The 18,043-nt window shown below is 41.1% G+C and overlaps 2 protein-coding genes across 2 annotated transcripts; both read left to right on the top strand.

The window, feature by feature from the left end:
• Positions 1-6,251: 6,251 nt before the first annotated feature.
• LOC114264318 (lachrymatory-factor synthase) lies at positions 6,252-7,220 on the top strand. The gene has a single exon (XM_028204919.2). The coding sequence runs from the start codon at positions 6,398-6,400 to the stop codon at positions 6,911-6,913; it is 516 nt and encodes a 171-aa protein (XP_028060720.1). The 5' UTR covers positions 6,252-6,397; the 3' UTR covers positions 6,914-7,220.
• Positions 7,221-7,356: 136 nt separating this feature from the next.
• LOC114264348 (lachrymatory-factor synthase) lies at positions 7,357-9,615 on the top strand. Its single transcript, XM_028204952.2, is given in 2 exon segments — positions 7,357-7,894; positions 8,556-9,615. Coding segments are annotated over 2 exon segments (609 nt in total). The 5' UTR covers positions 7,357-7,828; the 3' UTR covers positions 9,099-9,615.
• Positions 9,616-18,043: the final 8,428 nt, after the last annotated feature.

The raw sequence follows: 18,043 nt of genomic DNA on the forward strand, positions 1-18,043 counted from the left end.
GGAACAAGGGCAACAAGCCCATGTGGTGGTGGGTTGCCATCTTTTGACGGCATTCTCATTTCTTTCTTTAGCCTCCGTTTGGAAAGTGGGTTGGATTTTTGACTTTTTAGTTTTTTTGGCTATTTTAGCCTGGATTAAAAAGTTTGATTTGGGAAAGGCTTTTTGGCTTTTTGACTTTTTTAACTTTTTTTGTGAGAGAAGAAAGTAATGATTATAGGTTAGATGTGATGTTTTGTTTGTTATGGCTAAAATAGCCTATTTTATTTTTTGTGATTAAAATAGCCAAAAAAGCCTGAAAAAGCCCATACCAAACACATGCTTACTTTTTCCATCTTTTATGAGATTGTTTGGCTTTATGCTTGTATAAGATCTTCAAGTTGGATAACAATGACATCATTTTACAGTCCTTTCCATGTGTAGTTTGATTTTAATAGATTTTTTCACTATTTATTGTTTGAAAAAATTATTTTCAGGTGACTTCCAAGCAATTTCTTTTACGAAAAATGAGTGGGAGCATTAATTAGTGTTATCATTAATGATGTGACAGTAGATGAAACCCACTATCATAATATTTTTGTGCCTTGTTTTTCATTTTTTATTTTAAAAAAAATAAATATCAACTTATTGGTGGTACTTTACGTCATTTTTAATAGGACATAGCATTGCTGTTTCTCTCACTTCTCATGGTTGAAATAATGTGACAAGTCAGTGTCTAACTTTTTGAAAACAGCTGTGACAGGGGCTCAGGACCCCCACACCCCCCGCACACATTTGTGATAGGGGGAGAGAAAGAGAGAGAAAAACAAAAAAAAAAAAAAATAATGAATAGTTATAAATTAATTGAAGATTTCGGGAATTATAAATTTTGAGTCTCAATTATTATTCTTTTGAAAATAGTTATGATAGGACCATCAAGATCCCCACACACATTTGTGAGAGAGTGAGGGGAGAGAGGTAAATAAAAAACTAAATAAATAAATAATGATTGGTTATAAATCAATTCGGGATTGTGGGAGTCAAATTTTTGAGATTCCAAGTATTATTATTTTGTTGAAAACATAGGGACGCCAAGACCTCACACACATTTGTGAAAGAGTGGAGAGAGGAAAACAAAACACTAAGGATTATTTTGGGAAGATGATAAAAAGTAGTTTTTTGACTTTTAATTAAATTTTTAGTTTTTTTAGACAAATGATTTGGAAAGTTGGTAAAAAGTGGCTTTTAACTTTTTTGATTAATGTTTGTTTATGATGTCAAATCATAATAAAAGGACCAAACTTCCCCCATTTATTTAAAATATTTACAACTTCACATATGTAACACATTTTGACCCATGAAGGTAAAATTGTAATTTTACCATTGGCTAAAAACTAACTTCCCCATTGGAAAAAAAGACAAAAAAGTCAACTTTTGACTTTTGCTACAAACCAAAAAAAGTGGCTAAAAGCCAACTTCCCAAAATAGCCCTAAATAAATAAATAACAAGTAGTCATAAATTAATTGGAGGTTATGGAGGTTATAAATTTTGGGAGTTTCAAGTATTATTATTTTGAAAACAACTGTGATAGGGACCCTCAAGGCCTCCACACCTCCACACACATTTGTGAGAGTGAGGGGGAGAGAGTGGGTAAAACAAATAAATAAATAAGGACAAATTACAAACACACCTCCTAAAATTTATTTAAATTATAAATTACCTCCTGTGATTTTAAAAATTACATTATGTCTCCTAAGGTTTTTAATTTCATAACAAATAGGTCATTTTATTAATAAATCATCAAATTAATTAACAGTTTTTTTATAATGTTAAAATTTTATTTCAATTAATAATTCAGATAATTTTATTATTGTATAGGTGAACAGATAGAAATTTCACTTTTTCAATTAATTTTGTTAAATAAAAAATTTTGACTGGGAAGTATTTGTAATTTTTCGAACAACAGAGGGCAATTTGTATTTTAAGCAAACTTCAGAGGGTGTATTTGTAATTAACCCAATACATAATGAGTGGTCATAAATCAATTGAAGGTTGTGAGGGTCATAAATTTTGGGGTCCCAAGTATTATTCTTTTGAAAACAATTATGATATGGACCTCCGGGACCCCACACCCCCACACACATTTGGGAGAGAGTGGAGAGAGAGAGAAGAAAACAAAATAAATAAATAAATAAATAATGAGTGATCATAAATCAATTGGGGTTTGTGAGGGTTATAAATTTTGGGGATCCCAAATATTATTCTTTTGAAAACAGCTATGATAGGGACCCCCAGGACTCCCACACCCCCACACACATTTGTGAGAGAGAGAGGGGAGAGAGAGGAAAACAAATGCTTGGTAGCCTGAATTTTTATGGTACGAATGGCTCGAATGTCTCAAAACGGCATTATTTTAAGACATTCGGGTCATTCAGGCCACACAAATTCAAGCTACCAAACATTTTTCATAAATAAATAAATAACTAATGAGTAGTCATAAATCAATTAGGGATTGCGGGAGTCATAAAGTTTAGAGGTCTCAAGTATTATTTTTTTTGAAATCCGTGGTGATAGAGACTCCTAGAACCCCTACACCCTCACACATTTTGTGAGAGAGAGAGAGGAGAGAGAAGAAAATAAATAAAAATAATAAATGGTCACAAATCAATTGGGAATTCTAGGGAGTCAAAAATTTTGAAGGTCCAAAGTATTATTCATTTGAAATATTTGATTCATGTGCTGAAGCACGTGACACTTCTGTCTTCTGCGTTAGTAGCGGCTGTCTCCGTATGCAAATTATTTTTGGCTTATACTCCCTCCGTCCCAAAATATTAGTCCCTTATTCCATTTTTCATTGTCCCAAAGTATTAGTCCCTCTTCAAAAATCAAGTACAAAAATAATATAAATTTCCTATTTTACCCTTCTTTTAAATTAGTAAACAACATAAAAAGTACAATTATGCATTGATATTCCCAAAAAATGTACTATCAAAAGGATAATTTTGGAAAATCAACTTTTTTCAAATGCAATAATTGTACTACCAAAAAAAGTTGGATTCCCCAAAAAGGACCATTATTTTGGGACGGAGGGAGTAATTTGAAAGAGAAAAAGTTGTAGTAGTGTGCCCGTCTCCACATGATTTGAGTTGCAAAAGTTAAAAGAGGAGTCCCTCTTTTAACGGATATATTTCTCGGCTATAAAATAAGTATTTTGCTTGGCGAAAAATAACGAATTTAAAAAAAAAAAAAAAAAATCTGCACTTACAAGCTTTATTCTTTCATCATTCTTCTGCTACACTCTCAGCACCTTCATTTTCAGATTTAAAATTTTCTAAGATATTATTCATTCTCTCTGCTCTTTCACTTTCATATCTGTGTTTTATAGAAAGAAAAAAATTGTTGTAAAAGAAGGATGAAATACCTCTTATCCTTATTGAGTGATTTGTGAGAGAAAATCTGTAAAGCTGAGACATTTAGGGTGTGTTTGGTAACGTTTACGTTTTCAGTTTATATTTACAAAAATTTTATAAACTGGTTTTTGTTTATTTTTTATTTATTTTTAGAAAAACATAAACTACAAACGTGTTTGGTAATTGACAAAATGTTTAAAAAAAATTTAAAATATAAAAATGAGTGAGAAATGACGAGTGGTGGCAAGTGGCGGCGGAAGATGGTGGTGGAAAGTGGTGACGGTGGGTGGCGAGTAGCTGGTGGTGGTGGGTGGGTGGGTGGGTAGGTGATGGTGGCGGGTGGTAGCGAGTGGGTGGTGGTGGGTGAGTTGGTGGGTGATGGTGGCGGGTGGTGGGTGTGGGTGGTGCGGGCAAGTGGGTGGTGGTGGCGGGTGGTGGTGGTGAGTGGATGGGTAACGGTGGCGGGTGGTGGCGAGTGGGTGGTGGTGGTGGTGGCGGATGGCGGGTGGTGGTAGGTGGGGGTGGGTGTGCAGGTGACGGTGGCAGGTGATGGGTGGCAACGAGTGGGTGGTGGTGGTGATGGTGGCGGGTGGTGGATGGTGGTGGCAGGTGGGTGGCGGATGGCGGGCGGTGGTGGGTGGTGATGGCGGGTGGGTGGGTGACGGTGGTAGGTGGTGGTGGTGGTAGTGGCGGCGGGTGGTGGCGGGTAGGTGGTGGTGGTGGTGGTGGGTGACAGTGGCGAGCGGTAGGTGGTAACGAGTGGGTGGCGGCAGGTGGGTGGCGGGTGGGTGGTGGGTGGTGATGGCGGGTGAGTGGTGGGTGGCTGGTGGTGGCAGGTGGTGGATGGTGGTGGTGAGTGGTGGTGGCAAGTAGGTGGTGGTGACGGGCGGTGGATGGTAGTGTCGAGTGGCGGGTGGTGGCGGGTGGATGGCAGGTGGGTGGTGAGTGGTGGGTGGTGGTAGTGGAGGTGAGTGGTGGTGGCGGAAGACGGTGGTGGAAAATGGTGGCGGGTGGTGGCTAGTGTTGGGTGGTAAAAAAAAAAAAAAAAACTGAAAACTCAAAATGGAAACACATTTTTTGTGTTTTCATTTTTTAGCCAAATTTATAAACTGAGACCACTGATTTATAAATCAAAAATTTTACCAAACAAGTTTTTATTTGAATTTTTTAAATTTTTATAAATATAAACAGAAAACTGAAAACGTAAGGGTGTGTTTGGTAACGTTTACGTTTTCAGATTATATTTACAAAAATTTTATAAACTGGTTTTTGTTTATTTTTTGTTTATTTTTAGAAAAACATAAACTACAAACGCGTTTGGTAATTGACAAAATATTTAAAAAAAATTTAAAATATAAAAAAGAGTGAGAAATGGCAAGTGGTGGCAAGTGGCGGCGGAAGACGGTGGTAGAAAGTGGTGACGGTGGGTGGTGGGTAGCTGGTAGTGGTGGCTGGTGGTAATAAGTGGGAGGTGGTGGTGGCGGTTGGTGGGTGGTGGTGGCAGGTGGGTGGCGGATGGCGAGTGGCAGGTGGTGAGTGGCCGATGGCGGGTGGCAGATAGGTGGCGGGTGGTGGTGGTAGGTGGGTGGGTGGGTAACGGTGGTGGGTGGTAGCGAGTGGGTGGTAGTGGTGGTGGTGGTGGCGGATGGCTGGTGGTAGTGGGTGATGGCGAGTGGGTGGGTGACGGTGGCGGGTGGTGGTGGTGGTGGCGGCGGCGGGTGGTAGGTGGTCGTAGCAAGTGGGTGGCGGATGGCGGGTGGTGGCGGGTGGTGGCGGATGGTGGGTGGTAGCGAGTGGGTGGTGGTGATGGTGGTGGTGGGTGGTAGGTGGTAGTGACAGGTGGGTGGCGGATGGTGGTGGTGGGTGGGTGGGTGACGGTGGCCGGTGGTAAGTGGTAGCAAGTGGGTGGTGGTGGTGGTGGTAGTGAGTGGTGGGTGGTGGTGGCAGGGGGTGGCTGGTGGGTGGTGAGTGGTGGTGGCAAGTGGCAGGTGGTGGTGGCGGGTAGTGAATGGTACTGGCAGGTGGTGGGTGGATGACAGGCGGGTGGTGGTGGTGGTGGTGGCGGCGGCGGCAAGGGGTGGGTGGTGGTGGCGAGTGGGTCGCAGGTGGGTGGTGGCTGGTCGTGGCTGGTGGTAGCAGGTGGGTGGTGAGTGGTGGTGGCAGGTGGTGGTGGCGAGTGGGTGGCAGGCTGGTCGTGGCTGGTCGTGGCTGGTGGTAGCAGGTGGGTGGTGAGTGGTGGTGGCAGGTGGTGGTGGAGGGTGGGTGGTGATAGCGGAAGACGGTGGTGGAAAATGGTGGCTAATGTTGGGTGATAAAAAAAAAACTGAAAACTCAAAATGGAAACACATTTTTTGTGTTTTCATTTTTTGGTCAAATTTATAAACTGAGACCACTGATTTATAAATCAAAAATTTTATCAAACAAGTTTTTATTTGAGTTTTTAAAATTTTTGTAAATATAAACAGAAAACTGAAAACGTAAGTGTTACCAAACGACACCTAAGTGTTACCAAACGACACCTTATTGTTGAGTGAGACTCAACAGATAAGAGTAAAACGTGTAAAATCTACAAGCTCGGTGAAGTCTTGGTGGTGTATTAATTTGTTTGATAGTGAAGAAATTTTCGAGGAGGATCCTTGAGGAGTGGACGTAGGCCCAGCAAATTGAACCACTATAAATCCCTGTGTTTAATTTTCTCTTCCTATCTTTTTTACTTTTGTTGTTATTATTACTATTGCTTGCTGAAATTCAATTATTTAAATTGATATAAAAAAAAATAGTGTATTCATTTTTAATAACCCAATTTAACCCCTCTTGAATTACCTACTTGGGATAACAAATTCATGTACTTCATCATTCAAAAGTAATTCCATGCAATCTATTGTTTAGTAGCATGCCTAAATCATGGTTTATGGCTATTATATAAACCCACAAGAGTTTCCTATTTCTCTTGTGCAAACACAACAAAAGAGTTTTTTGATTCTTGATCTGGTAATTGCTAGACCAACCCATGGATCCCTCTAAGCAATTGGTCCATGAAAAGAAACCAAAATGGGAAGGAAAGGCTTGTGCGGAGCTACAAGGTAGCAAAGCAGAACAAGTATGGCCTCTCTTGGAAGATTTCTTTGGCCTAAACAAGTGGTTTCCAACTCTCACCACCTGCTTGCCTATTGAAGGCATCTCTGGCCAACCGGGCTGCGTGCGCTATTGTTCTGGCTTTAGAACACCAGTCAACAGTGGTGATGAGATTGTGAATTGGACTAAGCAGAAACTCCTATCCATCGATCCAAAAAATATGACTTTTAGCTATTCCATAGTAGATGGAAATGTTGGGTTCAACTCTTATGTGTCGACAGTTAAAGTGGTGCCCCGTGGGGAGCAGGGGTGTGACATTGAGTGGCGCTATGAGGTTGAGCCAGTACAAGGGTGGCAACCACAGGATTTGGATTGTTTTATTGGGTCAGGTTTGCAAGTCATGGCTCAAAGAATGGAGGAAGCTATTCTTGCTACTATTGAAAGTAATTGATGCCATTGTTAAAGTTCTTGTTTCTCATATTTGGTGGTTGTTGTACTAGTTTTTGTTATGTTCATCAGTGAGTCTTGCAAGCAGGTTTTGCTCTCTCAAAGTGGCATATACAAGGCTATTCACTTAAACATCACCTTTTTTTTTGTTTGTTTTAATTAGATATATTTTAGTAAGTTTTCTAGTTGTGTATTTCTGTTTCATGATCTTGGTACGGAGATCTAATGATGGAGGTTTATATGTTATTTTCGAATGTGTAATCCTAAAGTCATTTTACTTTAATTTTTTAATCATTGGATTATGTTTTGTATTTTTTTTTTTGTTGATTTGTCAAGTTGGTACGATTATGGCAACAAATAGTATAGTAGACAACACTTGCTTCCAAGATCCAGTTCGTAGATCTTAATCACCCAATTCGCCTATTTTGATCTGTCCATACCTAGTCACAATCTCTTTTTGTACCAAAACTAAAAAACAATCTCAAAATAAAAATATGTTAAAGAACACAAAAACTAAACATAGAATTGCACATAGAAAATACTTAGATGTATAGGATTTTACAATACCATAATTGGACCCCAATCTTGTAAACTTTTATCCATTCATATATTTTGTGTATTTGGCTCTATGTTTGGTTTATGTGTTTCTAAACTTTTTTAAATAAAAATCAAAATACTTGAAAGACTACTCAGTGTAAATATAACTTATGTTGAATAAGGGCATAAAATTTATAACTAATGGGGCTAGGTCAAATAGCTAGGACTCCTACACCTCACTCTAGGAGGTTAGTGGATGAAGTATTCTTTTGTTACTTGCACTGAAAAAGATTCATTTAATGTTATTTTGTCTATGATTTAAGATGTTTAAATAAGAAGATTTATTGAAAATGAATAATAAACATTGATAAGTGTAGATTCAATGCATATGAGTTTGAATTGGGAATTCATTTTGCTTTCATAATTGTTGTCTGTGTTGTTATATTCAGTGATTCTTTGACACATTGGTTTTTTTTATTTTATTATCAGCAAATAAAAGATTCTTTGGCACATTTTATATAACAAAATCAGTGCCTATGAGTATGAATTGGGAAATCCCTTTTGGACATGTTTGTTTAGACGGACTGGATTAGCATTCCTATGACTAATAGTCCTGGGATTACGAATCCGTTGGATTATGTATCCTATCTTAACTAAAAGTCAAGTTTAAAATAATTAGTCCGTACTTCAATTGTTTAACCAAATATCGGATTAATAATTTTATTGGACTATTAGTCCAATCCCAAGCTCATGTCCACCCAAACAAACATGGCCTTTGTGTATTGAACCTGTTCATCTCAGATTCATTCTCCCAATCCCTAGAAAGTAGGTTAAAAATTAAGTCGGGGAACGGACAGTTGTGCAGTAAACTGTAATCGTTTACCAAATGGCAATTGTGTATTACTATTTTATCTTGCAGTTGTTTGCTTTGCACTATCCTTCTTGTTTTAGCACCTTCCCTGGTCGGCCAATTTGTAGATGCTACAAAAGAAAAATGCCAAAACCCCTCTACAATCACAACGATTCCCATGTCAGTTTCAAAAGATGCTCTCTTTGCCTGTGGACAAATGAGGATGTTTTGGTAACTCGGTGCTCATGTTGTTCTATAACTAGAAGAAGCTGGGCAACAAATAGCTTACTTACATTCATTCATGGCCACTGAAGTTGAAAAGAAGTGGGAAGGCAGGGTTAGTGCCAAGCTAATAGGTTTCAAGGCAGACCAAATATGGCCTTTCTTGGAGGACTTCTTCAACGTCCACAAGTGGGTCTCAGTGGTAGACACTTGTTATGGAGTTGAAGGCACTTCAGGTGAACCAGGTTGCATCCGGTACTGTGCTTCCACATCCGATACTGGTTCGGGAGAAACAGTTTCAAAATGGGCATTGGAGAAGTTGGTAGATATTGATCGGGTTGGGCAGTGCTTGAGCTATGAGTTTGTGGACAGCAACATTGGGTTTGAGTGTTACATGGCAACAATGAAGTTGTTGCCTATTAAAAGCACTGAAGGAGAAGGATCTGAAATTGTTTGGTCATTTGTTATGAATCCAGTAGAGGGACAGACACAGGAGGGCTTGGTTTCTTTTTACAATACTGTTCTGCAGGGCATGGCGCAGCGAATGAAACAAGCTCTTGGAGCTGCCAAACAAAATTGACATTTGTTTGGACACGATAATGAGGTGCTGAATGTCTTTATCCAAACAACAATAATTGAACACTTGTTAAATTGTAGCACATCTTGCATTTGATCCTATTGAACAAAGTGCTTTAGCTATGAGATTTTGGATAATAACACCAAATTCATTTCATTTCTTGCCTTTTGGAGACTCAGAAGGTTCAGATTGTGAAATGGATTGGTCGTTTGTTGTGGATCCATTACAAGGCTGGAGGAAAGTTCAAGGATTAGGTTGTTATCTATGATTTCGCGCTCTATGGCATGCCCCGGCAAATAGTGAATGGAGGAGCTCGTCTTTCAAGTGTCAATTATGTTCTTGAATATTTAGCTAATTGTTATCATTTTTATAAAATGTTCAGTTCCTAGTGGAGATAGTGTGTGTGCACGCACGCACGCTCACATACTATAATCCTCATCATCCAATCATGTGGAATCTGTCACAGGAATAGAGAACACTGCAATAGAATGGTATAATCAAATCAAGATATCACCTTCCATTTAAAATATCATATAGATAACATTCCATTTGAAAAATCAATGGTTATAGTCTAAAACTAGTATTAGAAAATCCAACCTAGTAAATGAAACTTGGAATTATTATTAATGTTTTGTTGAGTGATCTTTAGCAGTTTGATATAATGTTCAGTTCCTAGTGGAGATAGTGTGTGTGCACGCACGCACGCTCACATACTATAATCCTCATCATCCAATCATGTGGAATCTGTCACAGGAATAGAGAACACTGCAATAGAATGGTATAATCAAATCAAGATATCACCTTCCATTTAAAATATCGTATAGATAACATTCCATTTGAAAAATCAATGGTTATAGTCTAAAACTAGTATTAGAAAATCCAACCTAGTAAATGAAACTTGGAATTATTATTAATGTTTTGTTGAGTGATCTTTAGCAGTTTGATATATAGTGTGTACATCATCAAAATTTCAGCAAAGATTGAAGAAGAGATCTTGTCAATCTGGTTCTTCATCCAGTATGACAGCTCAATATCTTGGACCAAAGCAGATACACTTGATTCCATGTTTATACACTTGGAAACTATCAAATATTGTACATCATTCTAAGCCAAAAATAAATAAATAAATAAATAAAAATCAAGCCATATTTATAGCCCCATGTTAATTAGATAAAACGTGAGAATTAAGTAACCTGACAATCCCTCTCTACATTCAATGTTATGTATACGGGAAAGAAATAAAACCTTCTCGTATAATCCTGTTGATCAAGTCTGCCCTCCTTCGTACAACGTCACTTTACTCCCTGAAAACACAAACGTGAGCTAGCCGGCGGGTGTGTGCCGGATACCTCTCCGATGCCTAAGTCAGCAAAATAGACAAATAGATAAAAGCTCTGTGTATTCGAGAATCAAAGTTGTGTTACCTCTCCATAGGTGATGTTATGAGGCTTTATAGGTTCCGTATGACACAATCCTAGTAGGACTCTTACTCCTCCATGTAGAGTCCTCCCAGGAATCACATTCCTGATCTTTCACTGCATGTACCTTGGTTTCTTCTGTACAAACCATACTAGTCCATAGTGTGCTTAGGCCGTGCTAACGAATGGCTAGGTTTGACCGAGCTAACTGCATTTTGCCACGACCGGGCTAACTCTGAGTGTTGTGATCGGACTATCCGCAAATCTCTCCTGGACCGGGATAACAATAAGGCTTTCTAGGACCGGGCTAACTCCAAGACTCTCTTGGACCAGGCTAACGCCAAGACCCTTTTACCCCTTCTTACTGTGGCCCACAGAGGCCCATTACCCAGCTCGGCCCAATTTATATATAAATTACCCTCTCAATTGCCCCTTAATTCCATCTGTATAGCATAATAGGGATTACCTTTTTACCAGCTGAGCTAAAAAAAGGTTTAGCCTACCAATCGAGCTAAATTCTTTAACTTTACAGCCGAGTTAAATTCACACTAGGCTCTATTTGTCCGGTCAAAAACGTCTTTTCAATCGCTGTAACTGAATCGATTTCCATTCCATGGACATGTGGCAAACTCTTATTGGCCACGTGTATCTGTCATGCCGTCTTCGTACCTCGTGTTTTTTGAACAGTCCCGCCATTTCTCTCTCTCTTTCCACAAAACCAAACCCTTTGTTTTTGAATCATTTCACTTGCACTATTCACCTTCTTCTTACCCTCTTCTCTGAGCTTTCTCTTTTCTCAAACACAGTGCCTGCAAAACTTGCGTTCTTGCTGCCATCGCTCCTTTCTTCAGTTCCTCTATCTTGAATTGGTAAGTGGTTCGAATCTGTTTCCTTTTCATTTATTTCGCACTGTTTTTGCAATACATAGTTTAGTATTCACATGTTTTTCAAAATACATACCATGTTTGCTTCCATTTTTCTGGGAAGCACCAAGTAATAGAACCACTCGTATGTCACGAATAACTTGAGAAACACTGCATTTGATCCAAAATCACACTCCAACCGAGCTAGGATACTATTTGTATTAGGTACGACCCTGGCCGAACTAAACAACCGGCCTAAAACTTCATACCCTACTCGTAGTTTCAATAGGTCTCAAATACCTTCTGATTCACTTAGCCGAGTTATCGAACCGTACTAAGTTTGCGCAATACCGCGCTTGAATGCCTTAACCACGACTGAGCTACAGCTTGGGGCTAAACCAGCCCTCTTAGTTTGGACCGAACTAAGAACGCTGCCCCTAGAGGCTCAACCAGGCTAACAAACAACTTGCTCAAACCGAGCTAAGATCCGTAGCATTTCACATAGCCGTGCTAGGTCTTCAATTATCTTGCCTTTGTTTCTTTTAGCATGGTCCAATCGATCTGTGCTTAACACCTTTGTTTTTCACTTTGCAGACTTAGGCTGTCCAAGCACTCCTTTGAGCGCTCGACTGAGCTACTCAGCATCACTCTTCGACCAAGCTAACACTCCAGTTTAATTTATTCATAACTTAAACCATAAATGGGAAAGTATAGGTTCTTAGTTAACTCACCAGGCGCCATGGCCGAATTCCAAAAAGATTATAACATCCCTAATGATATCCATCTCTCCCTAGCCGACCTGGATATCATACCATGGGAAAAACACGGCTTCGTTCCCTTTACCCTATTGTCCATAGTGGAGACCAGACTAAGATTCCCTGTACAGCCTCTCCTCTATGAATTCCTTAGGCAGACCAACCTTTGCCCAACCTAACTTTCCACCAATTCTTACCGTATAATAAATGGTATTGCCGAGCTAAACCGCCAGGCTGGCCTTAATCTCAGTTTAGCCGAGCTGTTCCATCAATATTCTATAGGCTCCGCCGAAGATAAATGGGTCTATTATTTAAGAATAAGACGACGGTGTGAAAAAATAATAAAGGGTACCCCGGATAAAGACGTAAATGATGATGACTTCCTTTGGGTATTTGGAAATTTTGAGGACCAACAGGCCCAGATCCCTGGTGACAGAATAAATTGGAACAAGGGTGTAGTCGGTAGAGTTACTTCAGCCTCATACTATGCCTTTCTTTACTTCGATTTTCTCATCTTAAACCGTACTAACTGTTTATCTTTTTTATGCAGATTCGAACTTCCTCAAGTCCCAATACAACTACCCTAACTTGAATATACTTCGCGCCGCCCTGTGATATCCAAACCGAAGTTGGACCGAGCTACTGGACTTTTAACCAACCTACCGATATAGTGGCAAACGGAAGACCAAGGTAACTGATTTCTTATTGGAAGCCTCTCCTGAACCGGACCCAAACTTGCCTCAAATCAGATTGATCCCCTTAACTGCTGAGCAATAGATGGCCAAAAAACGAGCTGTGAGGGCCCTTTTGATCGAAACAAACCAAGCCGAGGTACCGCCAGCAAGCCTACCCCAAGAGACCGTGGTGGCCTTACTGACGCATCAACCCTCTTCATCTCGTCCAAACAAGCGTGCTCGGACTTCCACGACCGAGCCATGCCTTGTTGATGAAAAGGATACCATTCCTCCACCAAGCCCTCTACGAAGCCCACAACCGGAGCGCTCTGACCGAGCTAACTCTTCAAAGTGGGCTCCAAAAATCACTTTTCAGAATCGTGCTATACGGGATACAGACTCGGTGGTCGCTGAAAAAGATCACCTAATGGCCTTTAATCTAGCCAAAAGTGTTTGCCTTCCACCTGACATGGAGCACCACGACCACCTAACCGAGCTAAAGGCACTTCGCTCATCCACAAAATCCATGGTGTCGGTAAGTAGCTCTCTTGCTTATCTTTCAAATTCTTACAACTTTCTGCTCGGTCGTATGTAAAAAAGTTTCTTTCCATCCCTTTGTAGGCCATACAAAAGAACCATATCGCTCATAAGCGAGTGTTGGAGCTTCGTAAAACAACAAGGCAGGCTATGGCCGAAGTAACTGAAAAAATCACCAAGCTAGAAGAGACCAGGAAGCAGCTGGCCGAGCTACGAACCGAGAATGGTCGTCTGTCCGGTCTTGTTAGCTCGGCTGAGGCGGACAAACAAAAGGTTGTTGCTGTGATAAAAGACAAATATTTGCGCGAGCTAGCCAAGCTTGAAGGGAAAAAGAATGCCGAGATAACCAAGCTTGAGAAGAAGCTGGAAGATGCGGAAGACCGTGGCTTTAAAGAAGGTGAAGCCCTGTACATTAAGCAGTGTGAAGCTACAAAGGACCTCTTCTTTAAGTACGGGTGGAGGGGTGCTGTAGTGCAGCTCGGTCATGGGCTTGAGACCGAGGTCTTCAATCCTCCTCAATACTTCATACCGAGCTCACTTGCGGAGTAAGCTGCCACCACTCAACAACAATTTCTCGAAGCTTCAGATGATGAAGAAGAAATCGTGCCCATCGATACCCCAGTCGTCAATGATCCCGTCGATCAGTCAGCTCGGGTGGAGCCAACGGTGGAAGACCTGACTAACGAGCAACCCACTGAAATCGTGCCTCCGACCGAAACTATGCTCCTGACTGAAATCGGGCTCCGAGTTGAACTAGATGCTGATCTTGACGACCTATTTGCCTGACTTTGTATTTTTTTTTTTTTTTTTTGACAAGAAATGGTAACCGGGCTGAAGTCCCCTTTTTGTACTTTGACTTTGCATGATTAATGAAATTTCTTTTGTACTGTTATTTCGATTTACTTCTATGCATGTACTTTGCTTTCCAACTGTAGTTTGAATGAAGTATAACCTTCTCTTTCCGAGATACTTTATCCCGGTCTTTAGCTTTCCAATCTATCAGGCCAACAATAAGTGTTGGTTTTTGCAAGCAACCACTCTTCAGCCTAGATCCTTATCTCGGTTGAAGAGTACAAAGTGTTGGTTTTTCCAGCTAACAACTCTTTAGACTGAATCCTTATCTCGGCTGAAGAGGACTAAGTGTTGGTTTTTCCAGCCAACCACTCTTCAGCCTAGATCCTTATCTCAGTTGAAGAGTACAAAGTGTTGGTTTTTTCAGCCAACCATTCTTTAGCCTGAATCCTTATCTCGGCTAAAGAGGACTAAGTGTTGGTTTTTCCAGTCAACCACTCTTCAGCCTGAATCCTTATCTCGGCTGAAGAGGACTAAGTGTTGGTTTTTCCAGCCAACCACTCTTCAGCCTGAATCCTTATCTCGGCTGAAGAGGGCTAAGTTGGTTTTTCCAGTCAACCTAGAGTAAAGTGTTTGGTTTTTCCAGTCAAACGTCCTGCAGCCTGGATCCTTATCCTGGGCTTAGGAGGGGTGTTGGTTATTCTAGCCAACCTCTAAGTTGGTTTTTCCTGCCAACCTAGAGTAAAGTGTTTGGTTATTCCGACCAAACGTCCTGCAGCCTAGATCCTTATCCTGGGCTTAGGAGGGGTGTTGGTTATTTCAGCCAACCTCTAAGTTGGTTTTTCCAGCCAACCTAGAGTAAAGTGTTTGGTTTTTCTAGCCAACCTAGAGTAAAGTGTTTGGTTTTTCCAGCCAAACGTCCTGCAGCCTGGATCCTTATTCTAGGCTTAGGAGAGGTGTTGGTTATTCCAGCCAACCTCTAAGTTGGTTTTTCCAACCAACCTAGAGCAAAGTCTTTGGTTATTCTGACCAAACGTCCTACAGCCTGGATCCTTATCCTGGGCTTAGAAGGGGTGTTGGTTATTCCAACCAACCTCTAAGTTGGTTTTTCCAGCCAAGCTAGAGTAAAGTGTTTGGTTTTTCCAGCCAAACGTCCTACAGCCTGGATCCTTATCCTGGGCTTAGGAGGGGTGTTGGTTATTCCGGCCAACCTCTAAGTTGGTTATTCCTGCCAACTATGCTTACAATGTCTCTAACTTACTAAAACAATCTTTTACAGAATGAAATAATTGTGCTGAAAAGAAATTGTTTGTTTTATTGAGAAAGGAAAAAACTACAAATACTTGGAAGAAAAGCTAAAAATAAAATAACTTGAGATTGGCGGTGTTCCACAGCCTTGGAATGGTTTTGCTGTCTTCATCTTCCAAGTGGTATGCCCATTTTCCTGCTAATCTAACCACTTTGTATGGTCCTTCCCAATAGGGCCCTAGCTTGCCATCTCCGGGTACCAAAGTGTTTCCCATTACTTTGTGAAGTACCCAATCTCCAATCTTGAATTGTCTTGGATGCACTGTCTTGTTGTATTTCCTAAATAACTCTTGCTAGTATGAGGCGATGTGAACCAGTGCTCTTTCTCTTATTTTTTCCACAAGGTCGAGCTCCAAGGCGATGGCTTCTCCATTTAGGTCTGGATCAAAATTTTCACTTCTGATTGTAGGGAGGCCGACTTCTAATGGGATTACTGCTTCTATGCCATAGGCCAAGGAAAAAGGTGTTTCCCCAGTAGATCGACGAGGTGTGGTACGGTAAGCCCATAAAACATGAGGGAGCTCTTCAGCCCACTTGCCTTTTGCTTTTTCTAGCCTTTTCTTCAATCCATCCAAGACAACTTTGTTTGATGCTTCTGCTTGGCCGTTTGCTTAGGGGTAAGCCGGTGTAGAGTTGTAGAACTCTATCTTGTATTCTTCACAAAAGCCTCTAAAACTTTTGCAGTCGAACTGGGTGCCATTGTCTGATATTAGAGCTTTTGGTATGCCGAATCGAGTAATGATATTCTGCCAGACGAATTTCTTCACATCTTTCTCCTTTATTGATGCTAGTGCTTCTGCCTCCACCCACTTTGTGAAGTAGTCTGTTGCTGCTAGAAAGAACTTGCTATTGCCGGGTGCTGTTGGGAGTGGCCCTACTATGTCCAAACCCCACATTGCGAAGGGTCATGGGCTAGTTAATGGTAGAAGTTCTCTGGCTGGCTGATGTATTTGGTGTGCGAACTTTTGACATTTCTCGCACCTCTTTACATACTTCTCTGAATCTGCTTGCATGTACGGCCACCAATATCCTTGCGAAATGGCTCTGTAAGCTAATGATCTTCCTCCTTGGTGGCTTCCACATACGCCTTCGTGTATCTCGAACAAGAACGCTTCAACTTTGCTGGGATGGACACACTTCAGATAAGGTCATGTGAAGGATTTCTTGTACAATGCCATTGATAGGGAGAGCCAAAATCGCTGCGACTTTGCTCTTATTTTGTTGGCCTCTTTTTTCTCTTCCGGTAGGACGCCGTCTTTTAAGAATGCTATGATGGGATCCATCCATGAAGGGCCTAGTTCGACGCAACATACTTCTTCTACTTCAGGTTCTTCAATGCTTGGTCTTGGTAAGTAGTCAATCAGTAATAGATGTGGGATGGATGTATCTGCCATTGAAACAAAGCCTGCTAGTTCGTCCGCTCTACTGTTCTCTTCCCTACCAATCTGTTCTATCCGTACTACTTTAAATTTCTTGATCTCTTTTCTGACTAATTCTTGGTACTTAGCCATCCTGTCGTCTTTTGCCTCGTAGTCACCTGAAATTTGGTTTACCACTAACTATGAGTCACTGTAAACCATTAGCTCGGTGGCTTTCATGTAGGATGCTGATTTCAATCCTGCTAAAAGCGCTTCATATTCTGCCTCGTTGTTTGATGCTGGGAAGCCAAGGTTGTCTACTTGTTCCACTACTAGGCCATCTGGTGAGATGAGGACTATGCCGAGCCCTGCTCCGTGCCTGTTGGATGCTCCATCCACAAAGAGCTTCCACATTTCTCCTACGAATAACTTCCAGCAGGTAGAGGGATCGGATGATGCCTTGGGGTCCTGAGTGTTGCTGATGTTTTCTTCCAAGTCCATGCTTACTGTTTGCCCCTCATTATCTGATTATACCGAGTCTTCATTTGCTGGTGAATCTTTGCTTGGTGTAGCATGGTTTACTTCTTTCTCCCTTACTTTACTCTGGTCTACTTTAGGGTCTGACTGGGTATCCTGCACCAGGGGTTGCGCTATTCCAGCGTCAACTTCTAACCCTAGTTCGGTTGCATCCGTTAGGTCGACTGGGCAGATATGATGACTTCCTGGGGTGAATTCTGCGACAAAGTCTGCCAAGGTTTGCGCTTTTATCGCGGTTCTGGGTTGGAACTTGATGTCAAATTGTCCCAGCTCCACTGCCCACTTCAAGATTCGCCTAGAAAAGTTCGCTCTCTCAAACAGAGGTTTTAATGGGAAAGCTGTGAGGACGATTATGGTGTGGGCGTGAAAGTAGTACGACAACTTTCTTGATGCCATCATCAAGCCTAAGGCCAATTTTTCCAATGGTAAGTACTTGGTTTTCGTGCCCAGCAATGTCTTGCTGACATAAAAGATGGATACATGTTGGATTCCTTCCGCTCGGACTAACACTGCGCTAATTGCGTGCTGTGAGACTGCCAGGTACAAAAATAGTTCTTCTCCAGGTATTGGGGTCACTAACAGCGGTGGAGAAGACAGGTATTCTTTCAAACTTTCAAGGGCACGGTCGCATTCTTCATCCCACTGAAATTTGGCCTTTAATGCTTGAAAGAATGGTCGACATCTGTCTAACGACCGACTTATGAAC

The sequence above is a fragment of the Camellia sinensis genome, chromosome 13 (genome assembly GCF_055761805.1).
Source record: "Camellia sinensis isolate YWXY chromosome 13, ASM5576180v1, whole genome shotgun sequence".
Lineage (NCBI taxonomy): Eukaryota > Viridiplantae > Streptophyta > Magnoliopsida > Ericales > Theaceae > Camellia > Camellia sinensis.

Bases quoted from the DNA above. Each gene is read 5' to 3' on its own strand.
- LOC114264318 (XM_028204919.2), top strand. From the start codon at position 6,398: ATGGATCCCTCTAAGCAATTGGTCCATGAAAAGAAACCAAAATGGGAA.